Below are 14,848 nucleotides of genomic sequence, written 5' to 3'. Positions count from 1 at the left end.
CACTTAGGTTTTTTTTTTTAATTTTTAAATAAAAATTTCAACATCGGCCCCTTTTTTGCAAATTTTTGACCATTTTAAAAACTCATTCCTTCGTGGTAGCTTAGGAGGATGCAATAACAATAATCCTCCATTATATATATATATTTCCAAGTGAGTTCCATAAATATTTTTAAATGATCAAATTATTTATATCATATGGAACTCAAAGAATAAACATTGGGGCATTTTGATATTTTTATCAAGTAGCCCTAGAAATAAATGAGGGTTTATAAAAGAGCAATAGAGTAACTCTCAAGGATGCATTGCTTTAAGGTTTTACAAACTCCAAAATATAAAAAATTTATATGGTTCAATTGTTTAAGTCACATTAAGCTCATTTGTAATTTAATAAAAATTATATCATAGTGCTAAATAGCTAAAAAAGCTGCATTCTTTTGCAAAATTGTCACTCAATTGGTATGGGGTGTGTTTGCTTTTTGGGGGTGTTACTTTATTGGCCCCTTCACCCTATAGTAGATAGGCTACAACTGTGTCGTGCCTAGAGGAATTGGGGGGGAGTCTACCAAAACCCATTGAGCCCTTGCTAGCACTTCAAAAAATAGCCATTTTAACAACAATTTAGCAATGCTATCAAATGAAAAGAGACGAAGTGTGTTGGTAGCTTGTTGCTTGCGAATCAATCATATGGGCTCTTGTGTGTCATGGCATGCCTCTAACTCCTTATGCACACCATGCATCCAATCTAACCTAGCTCATGTGGGTGGTTTGATGGGCTTCTCTTACAATTTTCCACAAACAATCCTTGGCAGCAAGCCTTGATCACCTTTCGGAGTGCACTTCAACACAATAAAGCATTGTAAAGATAGGCTTTTTCTTCCCTAAACTCTTAAAAGCCATCCTTTTACATATCTTTACATTAATATTAACTTCGCATTATAAAAAAAACATTGTAGTGTAGGTGCGTTGCATCTGGTAGTCCAGCCGTGACGAAGCGCTTAGATAGCCATAAAACTATAGGTTTCACAAAGTGCACCAATTTTTGCATTTTTGTGGGATTTTTCTGTGAAAAGGAAAGGGCGTTGAAAAGTGCAAAGATATTCTGGGAGTCTTGTTGGTTCTTTTTCCGAGCTGGCCGGGAGTCTGTGTCGTGCATTGTGGCGGTGGCAGGTGCTCCCGTCTCATAAGAAGAAGAAGAAGAAGAATTGGCAACACTGACGAAGAAACAGACCGAGAGAGAGAGAGAGAGAGAGAGCGCTAGCTGTGTTCGGATGGGAGCAGACGCCGCTGACTGTGACTTCTGCGGGGAGCAGCGCGCTCTCCTCTACTGCAAGGCAGATTCCGCCTGCCTTTGCCTTCCTTGCGACCACCGCGTCCACTCTGCCAATGCCTTATCGCTGCGCCACTCACGTGCACCCCTCTGCCATGGCTGCTCCTCCCGCCCTGCTGCCACTGTTGTGCAACACGACACTGTCCGCTTCCTCTGCCAGGACTGCGATGCTTGTACGCCTGCAACCAACCGTACTAGTGGCAGTGGCGGCGAGTGCAAAGGCGGTGGCCATAGCAAGCCATTGATAATCACCGGTTGCCCTTCCGCAGCAGAGCTTGTGCATTCCTGGGCTCCATATCTCACAGATCAATGCACCACTGCAGGTTCGAATGACATAACAGGCGTGGGAGTTGCTCAAGTGGACATGGACCAGGAATCTATAGAAGGATGGGCCTATATTCCAGTCACAGATGCTTCCCCCAACTGCATTTTTGACTCCCCTGGCCACTGGACTGGCTCCCCAGACTCTTTCTATCTACCGGAGTTTGCATCACTGGATAAGTTCCCACTTCCTGCATGTGCATCTCCATCAGATTCTGCCATGAAGGTACGGTTCTTTTCTCAGAAAGTGGATTCAAAAAACACAGGTCTGGACTCTGCATTTACAGTAGAAACATCAAGCTAAGAATTTGGCACCTAAACTAGACTCTTAGTGTCCATTCTCTATGCGCTATACTCAGCAAGTTAAGGCTTCATTTCGCGGGAGTCTCCTTTATATTAATATCTCAAGTTGTTTGTCATAGTATGGCCCATACTCTTCAGAATATTGCAATATTGGACAGATGCCAGGTCTGTCTTGTATGAATATTCAAAGGAGTAGCCTTTGAGAATTCCAAGGACCATTTTTTTGCAATCATATTCATTCCTGCTTGCGGCCCATTCTTAGAGTTTTAAGAGCCCAAAGTAGACTTCCAAGCACATCAGTAAACTACTGGCAGACAATGGTAGTTCCTATGCTTACTGTATTTGGATCTTGTAGTTGACCGAAAATTACCCCATTTTGCCACACGGTAGGCAGTCACTCAATCAGTGCAAATTGTGACGAATTGTATGGAGAACAGTTGGTAACAGATCAGCAGCGACTATGGCCTATTGTTCAATAATGGTGCTTGTGATACATTTTTGAATATCATTAAGAAACTTTCCGAAGTAGAACACTTGCTGACTCCCCGTTTTATTAGTAGAATTTTTGAATTCCTTCTAGCAAGAAATAATGGGCTGGAACATAATGACTGATGTGAGTTGAGACTGAGTGGTCAAGTGGAGGTTGTGTTGAAGCAAGAGGTGGCACACTGAAAATGAGAGCTCCATTATGGGGCTTGATTGATTGGGGACAAAAGAGTGTTTAATGGGTTGCCCTTTACAGGTCCAACAAACAAATCTGTTACATGGCAACTTTTACAAAAAGTTTGGCTCCTAGACTTACCAGCAGGCAATTGACTTCCAAAGAACTTCAGTAGGCCTCTAAGTTAGATCACTGCCATATTTTTTCCATCGCGCAGTATCAGCTTTCTCAGCAGCTCCCTATGCAGTACTATTTGGCAGGGGTTGTTAGGTAGATTTTGCATAGAGGCCCTGGAGAAGATCAAGTACCATCATTGAATATTTTGTTGGCTCACTTTGCTTTCCAAGTCTGAAATCTCAAGGGCTGACCTGCATTTGGCAATTGCAGAGGTGAATCTTCCATCCTCTGCTGTGAAAGGCCTGTTGTGCTTCTTAACTGCTGCATCAATGTTGATTAAATTGAGGGCTGACTGTGCGTGATGGAAAGCAATCTCTTGCAAAAAACTTTTACATGTAGAGTTTGACCAATCTTTCAGCACCAACGTCTTTGGAACACCACAAAATCTTGAAACTTTTTGAGTGGACCCTCATTACAACTGCTGTTCTACCAATTAATTTATTTAAATGTATTTGTAGAAATGTATCATTGTAAATTTTGAGTATGCTAAACTCTTGCTAGGTGTTCTAGTTTCAATTTGACTTAGGTTTTATTGGAGGGTTTTTGTCTGCTTAACAGTGTTTCATCGTTGCAGTGAAACCTTTCTTAGTTCTGCTATATATGTTTGGCATCTATTGCAGGTTGACAATGGCTAAAACTTTTTGTCTATACATACATCCCATCATTTTGTTTGAATCAATGTATTTGTATAACATTTCCTTATCTTTATTGTTCTTTAACCATATTGTTTTCTAATTGTAAGATAAATTGCAATGTAATTGGAGTTATCCTATAGTTGTCACCTTACTACCAAAAAACACACATTGTTTTTCATCCGACTTATGGAAGGTTGGTGTAGTTTTTGTCATGACCTCTTGGCTTTCTGCCGTTCTCATTTAACTAATTAAAAATCAAGAGGCTTTTACCTAGTCAGGGGTGCTGCATCTTACGAATTATCCTCATAACTAAAGAAGTAAGCACATATATCCTACTATTGAGAACCTGTATGTAGACTTTAGTTTACACAACATAACACTTCTAGGAATTTATGTTATTGAACAAACCTTTTTAAAGCATTTCGATTTTGAAGTACTTCTGTAACCTATTTCAGCTTTTAGTATTTCTTAGACATTTTGCAAGACATTTCTTAAATATTTTGCAAGACTCCAAAGCAGTGGTAGCACATTGACCATTTCTTAAACTAGGGTATTTTGTTGGGTTATTTTTTGGTGTGGTAGGAAGGTTCGTAGTTGGTAGACCCTCTTGTGTGCACAAGTAGTACTATCATATACACTTACATTGATTTTAATTTAATGGTCATTTGAAATTATTCTTATATTTAGAAGTAGTCTTCACCATAGCTGAGTTGCTTCTTACCTTTGATGGAGTGATAGAAACTTAGTTTGCTAGAAAGATTTCTAAACATTCTTCATGCTTACATTTAGATATTTGGCATGTATCTACCCTTGGGTGCTAATGGCATGAGTATGAATAGTGTCATAGTAGTCTAGTCTATGCACACATATATGATCAAAAGATAGGCATACAAACAAACACACCCTCTATAGATTGTTGAGAGTAATTTAATATCTAGTGCAGATTGTTCTAAAGATAAGGACAATCAAGAAAATTTCATTAACACTAATTAGACACATGCAATTGATAAGTAAATATATGCATGCACATTGTTTTTTGGTGAAACCATTTTTGTGTAGGACTAATGAATGATGCTGAATATTGTAACACTTCTCATTCATGAATCACTTGCTTATTGTAGAGATTTTACTTTTGGTGCATCTAATTGTTAACAAAGGCCACTTATCCCACCCGTCTCACAAGTTCCTTGTGTTGCATACATAGTCACCCATTTTGCATTGTTTAGGCACTTATTCCATGGGTAACTTACCTATCCCTTAGCTGAATGGTGGGGGGTTTTATTCTCCACGTCAAGTACCATTGGAAACTTGCATGCAAGGATATTCATCTTGTGCGCATCAAGCCTTAAACATCACTCGAATGGCCACACAATTCAGCCAAATACCCATGCCTAGCAAGCCATCCACATTCTAGGGATGTGACATGTTACACGTGTGATGGTTGGCTACTTAGGTCAATCTTGTGGTTGGGCATTTGGGTCAATTCTACTTGTTACAATTGTGAACTTGGCTATGTAAGCATAGACTCATTTATCTTTTTGCATGCTTGTTGTAGAGATAAAAAAGACGTATTATACTTTAAATCTTCATTAGCTCATTAAATAGCCCCATAGGGCAAAACTCAAATGCATCTAGTGCGCTTTAATGCCCCATAAGCAAACCCATACTCTTGATCTTCAATTTTTGAACATGCTTCTTGAGGTGGCTTTCAAACCCTAGTTTTTGCTGTAAATTAGGGTTTACATAAGAGATAAGTCAAAATTTCCACCTCTAATGGCTGATTTTACTGGAAATTGCTGAGGAAGGATGAAAATAGATTGGAGGATGAAAGAGTGCTGAAGAGAGAGAAAATTCAGACGACCTTCACGAGAAAATGGAAGAAATCAATTACTGCCTTGTCTAGATAGCATTAAAGCTGACTTGATGGAACGCCCTGAATATGATGTTACTTGGCTGAAATAGCCCTCAAACTGCTGCCATCTACATTTGTACTCTCTTTTGGGCATGTCACTAGCTCTTGTAGGGTCTTTTGTTGACTGAAAATGACCTTTCAATTGTTGCATCAACAATGATAGTCTTCTCTCTCTCTTTTTTTTTTTCGTAATCTTCTCTCTCTCTCTCTCTCTCTTTGTGTCTCTTTGTCTCTACTTTCTCCAAGCTAGAATCATCCTCTCTCTCTCTCTCTCTCTCTCTCTCAGAGCCTCAAAACACTATTGCCACTTGCATGGGCAAGTTTTGCCAAGTAGCAGCCTTCCAAAATAATTTTTAGCATTATATAGCTTTATTAGATTAAAATTTAAGTTATTAATTTTGAAAATTGATTTAATAATTTTAATTGACTTAGAAATATAATTTGACTAGTCAACAATTAATTTGCCTAGGCCAATTTATCACCTGAGTGATTCTGAGCACTCTAGTCTAGAACTACCATTAGTTTAATTCCTTAGTGTCACTAGTGATACTAATAGCTAATTAAATGTTCTAGGCGAAGTTTTGATACCTGGGTACCACCTAATACCTGCCAGGTATAGCTTATTGCGACTTTTATTTTCGGCAGATTGATATATTGGGGTTCTAAGGCCCACATTACGAACTAATTAACTTGCAACTCACATGTGGAAGTCATGTTTGCACATTTGATTAACTTTTAATTAAACGCTAAGCAAAGCATTAAAATTTCATGTTCTCGTGACAGACCACTCTCCTTGAAATCCCTATAATTGTTCTCGATTGCATTGCAATGTACCAAAGCAAAGCATATTGTGTTGGAATTTTCCAAAAGGCATCATAGTCAAAACAACATTGTCCACCGTTGTTTAACCATACTAAGTTAGCATAAATAAAATATAAGACTCATAAATAATTAAATAAGTATAAATAAGATAGCGTATATAAAATATATAAGATAGCACTAAAAATTTCAGTTAGCATAATTTAAAGAAAATGTAAGACTCATAAATAATTAAAAACTTAGCAAGAAACCCATAGAATGCATATTTTAATAGCATATCGCAATTGTTTTGGCCAAATAACAATGGCAAAGCATAAATGAGCATAAACATTTATAAAACACATGGTTGTTCATAAAACAACTGAATATCATTGATAGCTGATGATCATCCATTGAAAACCAGCAACTAATAATCAATCTCTAACAATCATTGATAGCTGATGATCATCCATTGACGACCAGCAACTAATAATCAATCTTTGAGAATCATACTTTGATGCAAAGAGATGCAAATATATAGTTTCAGAGTTGTAGGTGTAAAACCATACCATATACATATTGAGTGTAGTGACTAGTAAACCGAATAGTGACCTCATGGTAAACATACTGTTAGCATAGTACCTTGAATTTTGAATGCATCCGAGGTCCACTATACATGAGGATTGTCTGTTACTAGAGTAGAAGTGCTACCTTCTCCTTGAGCATCAAGCAATTCCTTGGACCCTTGCTTTGTTGAACTTGATTGAGCTATCCAAAGTTGGCTCTAAATAAAAAGCCTTGAGGTAAAGTTGCAACAACTAAGGATGGTTTGCCAAGTCATCCTTTTCTATCAACTTAGCATCCATTGGTGAATAATTCTAAAACTTCATCAAATATCTTCTAGAAACTTTACCTATGATCTCTCTCTCTTTATGTGCTAAAATTTGCTTGGGTACTAATATCTCATCTAGCTCCTTAGTATCTAGCTAAATTTTAGCAAATACGTCCTTAGGCACATCACCATGAAAGGGCCTCAACAAGCTTACATGAAAGGCATTGTGTATCAGCTAGTGTGCAGACAATTTCAGCCTACAAGCAACATCGCCGATCCTCTCTAATACTTGGAAGGGCCCATAATGTCTCATATTGAGCTTTGGATACAACCTTTCGCTACCTTTCATCTTTTTCAGCCTCGCCTTTTCAAAATGCAATAACACATAGTCGCCCTTTGCAAATTGCAAAGCATGTCTATGGCAATCAACCGTCTTTTTTTACTTCTCTTGAGATGTTTGAAGAGCATACTTAACCTTTGCATAGGTTACATCCATATTTTGTACATACTGATCAACCTCAAAAATCTTGTCCTTTGGGTGCAAAATAGGGGGCATTTTCTTGCCACCTGCACTAGGATAGAATCTTGTAAGCTCATAAAAAGAAAGGATCTAGCTCCGGAGTTGAGCCGATCCCATAATGTAGCACGATCCATTGTTGATCCTATTGTAGGATCCTCCACGAGATGGGGAATGGGATGAGAAACAAACTCTCAAAGGTTGAAGGTGTTGAGAGTACACTCCACTTACATGACCACAATGAATAGTTGGAACCATCCAAGCGGTCCTTCTTGGGCAAAGAAGGAAGTAGGGGCACTTGCACAGAGGGTACCATTGGAGGCATCTTAAGACCAGGGTGACGGGTCTTGTGTGAAACATGGAGGGAGGGAAGAGAAAGCTTAATCTCTTTGGCTCTTAGAGGAATGATGAGAGACCTTATCCTTTGAGTCATCAAAGCCTTCAAACTGGTGCTAAGACATCTTCAATAACTTGCAAAAGCACCATAAAACTTGTGTTTGCTGTAGACAGCCCCTTGAATGGTGAAATTAGCTATAGGTTTGTGTGAGGAATGATGCAGATGATTTGTTGAGAGGAGTAAACCAGTTGCCTGCACCAAAACACCACTTATGTACCAAAACGCTGATGATGATAGTCTGGAAGCACCAGAAAGGTGCGTTTGCTGTAAAACACAAGCTGTGGACTATTGCTTGGCTCCTGATGGGCTGCATTTCAGCAACAGGGGTTTGATAGGGCTGTGTCAGAAGTGTGGGAAGTTTCTTCAATGTTGATCACCTTTGTGTTCTCTCTTTTGGTGATGATACCATGTGAGAGTGTGCAATGGAAGGACACGAACACACATACACAGAAAGAAAGGAGAGAGAAACGTTGGGGGGAGAGAAATGTTGAGGGCATGGTGGTTGCTTGTTCACCGTCAGGGTTTCCGCTTGCGACAGCTGCCTTCCCCCTCAATTTGCTGATGCTTGGCCCCTTAACTCACTAACGCTTGCTGGTTTGACGATCATCCGCCCCTGGACTGTCGATTTGCAGCATGTTTGTCTTTGCCTGCTCACCCTCTGCCTGTCTTGTGTCTAGCTGGGACTGCAGTGCCTGTTGGCAACGTTGCCAGAGGCAGTTGATGCTGTACCTGCAGCGCCTTTGTGAGTACCACCAGTAGCTACGCCTGGCTGTGAGTTCACACTATTGTGTGTCACTTGATGTTTGCTGTACTGGTGGCTGCTCTGCACGGAGCCTGCTTGTGTCACCATAGACACGCCATGACCTATTGACTGCTTCTGTATGGGGATGGAAAATTTGAAGATGGCTTTGATGGATCAGCCCCTTGATGTCTTGGGTTCAGATATGGACCTGCAAGAAGCTGACGTGGAAGAAGAGATGGTGCTTTGCACCGATGAGATGGCCGTGATCTTTGCTGAGCATTAGCCTTCTGTCAAACGCAGAAAGCATCTCCATGGCCAGTTTCTTGCTGTCTTTGAAGCTCCAGGTCTGGGTGATTCCCTGCAACGTTCCTATGTCCAAGTGGCTTCACCGTTGCAGGATTCACAAGAACCAAATTGGGAATAGTTGCTGGAGTTTGCCAATTCCTTGCTAGAGGATTATGTCGAGCACAATCATAGAGCTGTCCCTACCTGTGAGGAGGTGGAGATTTTGGATACTCCAGTGAATACTCATTGCTTTCCATGAGCAAGGCATCATTCTTTTCTTCACTGGCGAGATACTTGTTCTTGCTTGGATCCATTGGTGGCTGACATCTCTTCTTTAGGTTGACCATGTGGAGGAGATTTTTGCTGGTTTGCGTGGTTTTTATGAGGTAGCGCTTCATTCTCCTTCCACGTGAGGTTTTCTTCTCACCGAGTAGCCACTTTTCTTTGAGAAACAATTAGTGAACATTGTCTCGTGGCGTCCCATGGTAGACTTTCAATGTTAGCCCAAGTAGGCATGTCCAGTATGGGTGGAAGTTGAGCCAGCGGTTTACTAGGGCTTGCTTAAGGATGCTATGGCTGCAGTGGGTCATTATGCAACTGCGGTACTTTTGCTAGCCACTGTTTCTCCTGTGGTCAATTAGGTCACTTTGCAGCAGAATTCCCAGATTGTTCCAGCTCAGCTTGCTTTTGATGTGGCTGGGCAAGTCATCACACCTTGGGATTGCAAGTACCCCGGCCCTACTTCTCACCTTGCAGATGGACCCTTGACTTCTTTGAAGATGGGGTACTAGAGACTTTGGTAGCAAAGGCCTAGGCTCACATAGCCAAATCTCGTCCTTGAACCTTCTTGTTTGTCTAGTCTTGGGGTACCTCTTGCACTCTCGTCTTTTGGTCCTTGCTGAATCCATTGTATTTGGTTCATATATGATGCCTAGAGCCTCATTGTACTTTGTAATCTTGTTATCTTGTACTTTTTTTGTAATTAATACAATTACCCATTATGAGAGAGAGAGAGAGAGAGAGAGAGAGAGAGAGAGAGAGAGGGGGGGGGGGGGGAGAAGAAGAAGGAGAAAAAAGGAAGGAAGAAAGGTGCATTGACTAAAAATGAATGCTGAATACAACAATATGGACTAATTAGTCCGTGCATGCAGCCTGAGGCATTAGTGAGGACACTAGATCAAGCTGAGAATGATGATGGCAGCAGCAGCGCCGAAGACGGAGGAGAATGCTTGAGTCGGAGCAACTTGTAGAAGATGAATGCATGAGGAGTGGCCAGCTATAAATAGTTGAATGCCTCCAAATCTGGCTGATTGCCAAAAATACCCTCTAAATCTGGCTGACCTGCTGAATAATATCCTGGGACTGCAATAAATGCAATTTGACTGTGCGAAAAAATTTGGAAAATAATGATGTGGCATAATAGGTAGGCCAGAGGTAGGCAGGCACTGAGAGGGGGTGAATACCAACTGACAAGCATAGGAATAGTGCCAGAAATAAGAGAAATGCACACTAAAATGCTATAGCTTTCACGACTCTGTTAGACTTTGACAAGAGCGTATAGTGAGGAGATGACAAACTGACAACCCTAAAATAGGCAGGCTAACATGAATCACCCTCTCTCTCTCTCTCTCTCTCTCTCTTCCCAAGCCTCAAAAACGTTATTTCCACATTAGTGCATTTCTTTTTGGGCACTTTTGGCCATTTTTAGGGGTTTGACCATATTTAGGGTTTTGTTTCTTTTTTGCCTATATGTAGGCAATTTGCCTTCCCACTCTCATCATCCATTATCCACCATTAATACTTCGTGATCAGCCAAACCTCCTCATTCTCTCATCCCCTTGCTACTGCTTGGTGCCCACATTGACGCTTAGAGGTGCATGTTGGGGCTGACTATTACAGCTTTGTATCTTTAGTCATTGCAGTCTCATTGTTCCTTTTCTCTCTTGCGTTCTCTCTTTGTCTCCTTCTTCTCTCCGTGTTCACTTTTCTCTTTTTGTCGCACACTCTCATAGTGGCAGCCTTCCAAAACAATTTCCAGCATTATCCAACTTTATTAAATTACTTTTTAGAATATTAATTAAAAAAATTGGTTTAATAATTATTTTCGACCAAGAAAAATAATTAATTGGCCAACAATTAAAATGGCTAGGCCAACAATTATTTGCGGCTAAGATTTTTTTTTTTGACTAGCCAACAATTAAAATGGCTAGGTCAATTTATCACTGAAGTGATCTCGAGTACTTATTAGCTTGGACATGGCATTAATTGATTAATTAATGACAATTCCCCAGTGTCACCACTTACACTAATGGCTACTTAAATGTTCTCGACCAAGTTCTGACATAGGGTGCCACTTGATACGTGTGAGGCATAACTTATTACAACTTTTGACTTTGGTACCGCTTGATGTTTTGGGGTCTTTGCCCTTGGGTCCCACATTGCGAAGTAATTAAATTGCATCTCACATATGCAATTCAAATTTACACATTTGAATAACTTTTAACCAAATGCCAAACAAAGCATTAAAATTTCACGTCCTTGTGACAACATTCCTCTTAACTTGCTCCAAGGAGAGCCATTGGCTATTGGACAACTCCCCTTGAGCATCTTGTGTACACTCTTTCCTTCATTTACAACATTCATTCACTTTAGAGTTCTCTTCTCTTAGGAAATTCAATTGCTCTCTGCAAACTCTAATGCATGTCTATGGCAATCAAGTGCTATTTTTTGCTTTTCTTCTGGCCTATGAAGTGCTTGTTTGATCTTTTGACTGTCAACATCCATGGTTTCTACATACTTGTTAACCTTCAAAATCTTGTCGTTTGTATGCAAGATTAGTGGAACTTTCTTTCCACCGCCAACAACCTCAAAAGGAGCCTTGCCGATGGAACTATGCGGCGTGTTGTTGTATGCAAACTCAAGCAAGGGAAAATATTTTTCCCACTGTGGTTTATGGTCCGAAACATAGCCATCTCAAAAGGTGCAATGCATTCCTTGTCAAAAATGTGGTTGCTTTTTGGATTTTGGAGGGCTTGGTGAAGTTAGTTGTCGAGTATTCGACATCTAATTGTTGAATGGAAGTCAATGCTTTCAATCTATCTTGCACACCATTGAAAATCTCAAACTTCACCCCTTTACCACCCTTATTATAGTCCTTAGCTTTGCTCTTTGGTGTCAAATTATTGTAATGTGTGGCTAAGAAAAGGGTACATTTGCTATATTAGCATTATGACTAGCACCATAGGAAGCAATTGCATGACTAACATCTATTCCTTGAGCCCATACGCAGTGGGGTTTGCAAATGCATTACCATACACTCCACTTTGTTCCCGAGGCATCATGGGAACACCATTATACATGGGATTTTGCATTCCACTTGCCATGTGAAGATATGCTAGGGTTTGCGTAGAGAAAACATAGAATGTATGAACTCGATATAAACATAATAACTCAGACAAAAACACAAAAGTACAAAATGCAATACGCAAAACACAAAAACACAAATAGAGAAGAAAGATAACTTTGAAGTGAATGAATGGATATTGTAAATAAAGGAAAGTGTGTACAAGATGCTGAAAGGTAGAGTTGTCCAACAGCCAATGATACTCGTGGAAGTAGGTTGGGGTAATAGTCAGAGAGTGACATCCACTAGAGATGGTCATGAGGGTTGTAATCACCAGTTGAGGAGTTGAGATGGGTTGATTAGAATAAAAAAACAGCAATGTTTGCCCCAAATCTGGTCAGGGTGGCAGTCTGAAAGGCCAAATCAGCAATTGTGAAGTGTGTCCGAGTCGATGGAGAGGTGTAGAAACGTGTCGCCTAGCAGTAGGTGTAAGCACAGGTTGAACAGGTGGAAGAGGCAGTGCAAAACCTAACATCAGCAGTAGGTGGTGATGATCTGGCAGCAGTTGCAAAGGTTGGACAGCCACTAGATGGTGTGGGCTGATGGTTTGAACTTGCAAAAAAGGGATGAACAAAGTGTCTAGGTAGCCTCCTATTTATAGATGTGGATTCTTCCAAAATTAGAATTTTGGCTTATGAGACACACAAAGTTTGGTAATCAATGAGTTTTAGGGCTATTTTAAAGAGCTCAAAAAAAGATTTAATGTGTAATGCATCTTTTTTAGCTTAACATCCCATACCTAGATACATTGGGCCTTTCATCCGATGCATTGGTTGTTGCATAGCATATGGATTTGTGCCATACATCCTTATAGATGGTCCTTGACCAGCCATAGCATGGAAATTGATCCATCATGAAAGTACCCTAGGTGCCGTATATTTGCATACATGCCTTGCTGTCCAAAACTCATTGGATTTGTACTACCAAGATGGCCTTGCACTTGCGTAGCTTGCCCCATTGGCATCATTTGCTTCTCGTTATTACCCACATTTTGTGCATCTTGAGGCTACCGTGGCTCTTCTTTGGGAGCTTCTTACTGTTCGAAAGTAAGAAGCATGACATCTTCTTCTTTCCCTTGCTGTCTTTCTTTGAGGAATTCAAGAATTGCAAAAATTGAGGGTCCATTTTGGGCAAAGTTATCAGGTGTTGTCCTCAACTGAGCCTTAAATTGGTCATTGTAATCTTCATCTCCTTGCTGGTCATCAGCATTTTGTGGCCTTGAGGGACATGGTTTTTGGTCTAAATCCACATTCTCTACTTGTTGCTCATGTTGCATGCCTGTTCCAAGATTAGGCATTGCATTTCCCCTATTTCTTTGTGTACCTACTACCTTCAGATTGTGTGGCATCATTATGAGTTGAACCCAAATCATTGTATGATGACATACTTGCTGTTATGCACTCAGCTGATCACAATTTCAGCAAGAATGTAGATTTATTGGCTTGCATACAAGTGCCTCAAGCCCACCTACTAGAAGGAGTTGAGGCATTTGGTAATGAAACCATGAAACCAGCTTTCCTTCTTGGCAAGGGCAGTAAATAACCTAATTTACCACAAATTACATCGAGCAAGAAATACCCAAAGTTGAAAATACACTTTATAACAATAATCTTGGACAGGTGACACTCTATTGGCTGCAACAACTGGTGCCCTTTGCAGTGTTTCTTTCACTTATATTGCTAAAGGCTGAAGTACATGGAGATATGGATCGATATCCTTCAATCTTCAATACATTGGCTGCCAGAAGTGATCAACACCTGTTGGAATCAATTTGTCCCTTGATTGCCCTACAATCTGGGTGCAATTTGGTCTTCAATCTCTTGCATGTGGGCCACAAAAAATGGAGAACAGGCTAACCCCTAGGACTAGCTGCAAATTCTTGGTCTTTAGTTGTTACATTGAGTAGGGTGTCTTCAGTAATTGGGCATAGATCCTGAGGTGGCTGAGAAACCCTAATCGCTGCTAGGGTTTCAGCAGCAATTTTTTCAATTTTTCAAATGCTATTCACTTGAGTCGGAAATTGGCTAAGAACTGCAGAGGGATTGATTGTAGAGAAGAGAGAAACTACAGATTTTTATCGTGAGAAGTGGCCTAGATCTGCTGCCTCCACCCCCAAGATCAGTTTGAAAGCTGTTGCTTGCCTCCAACAAGGCAGAACATGCTGTGGCTGAGCCCAAAATGATGTGACCAGCAGCTATGCACCCTGTGAACAGTGTTGCCTGCTGTAGATACCTTCTCTGGTGGCTGGAAATGACCTAGAACAGCTTATCACCTGCTGTACCAGCACTCTTTTCTCTCTCTTAGTGTCCACAATCACACAATGGTTGGAATCAGCCTCAGCCAGCCTCAACAGCCCTCTCTCAACCTTGCATGGTAAAGTTTGCCACTTGGTAGCCGTCTAAATATAATTTCCAGCATTAATTAATATTGATTATTCCTTTGTCCTTGCCCAAGAACTGGCTAGTGCCCATTGACATTTAATGTCCTAACCCCCATTAAATATTAAGTTGTTCCAAATATTAATTGGCCTAAGACTAG

The 14,848-nt window shown here is 40.5% G+C and overlaps 1 protein-coding gene across 3 annotated transcripts in view; it reads left to right on the top strand.

Moving 5' to 3' along the window:
- Window positions 1-1,123: 1,123 nt before the first annotated feature.
- The window catches only part of LOC148013541 (zinc finger protein CONSTANS-LIKE 9-like), a 31,603-nt gene continuing 17,878 nt past the window's right edge, over window positions 1,124-14,848 (top strand). For 2 of the 3 annotated variants that reach the window (XR_015688954.1, XM_087668593.1), the window contains exon 1: window positions 1,124-1,874. Coding sequence is in view for 2 of the 3 variants with exons in the window: in XM_087668593.1 (XP_087524719.1) it covers window positions 1,269-1,874 (606 nt within the window). In the remaining variant the exon portion in view is untranslated. The remainder of the gene's footprint in view (window positions 1,875-14,848) is intronic. The other variant, XM_087668594.1, reaches the window with a different exon arrangement.

This window comes from Lygodium microphyllum, chromosome 26, assembly GCF_053477565.2.
Source record: "Lygodium microphyllum isolate KBCC chromosome 26, Lygodium_microphyllum_v1.1.10, whole genome shotgun sequence".
Taxonomy (NCBI): domain Eukaryota; kingdom Viridiplantae; phylum Streptophyta; class Polypodiopsida; order Schizaeales; family Lygodiaceae; genus Lygodium; species Lygodium microphyllum.
The sequence above is the reverse complement of the archived record's forward strand: the minus strand, read 5'-3'. Positions and strand labels throughout refer to the sequence as shown.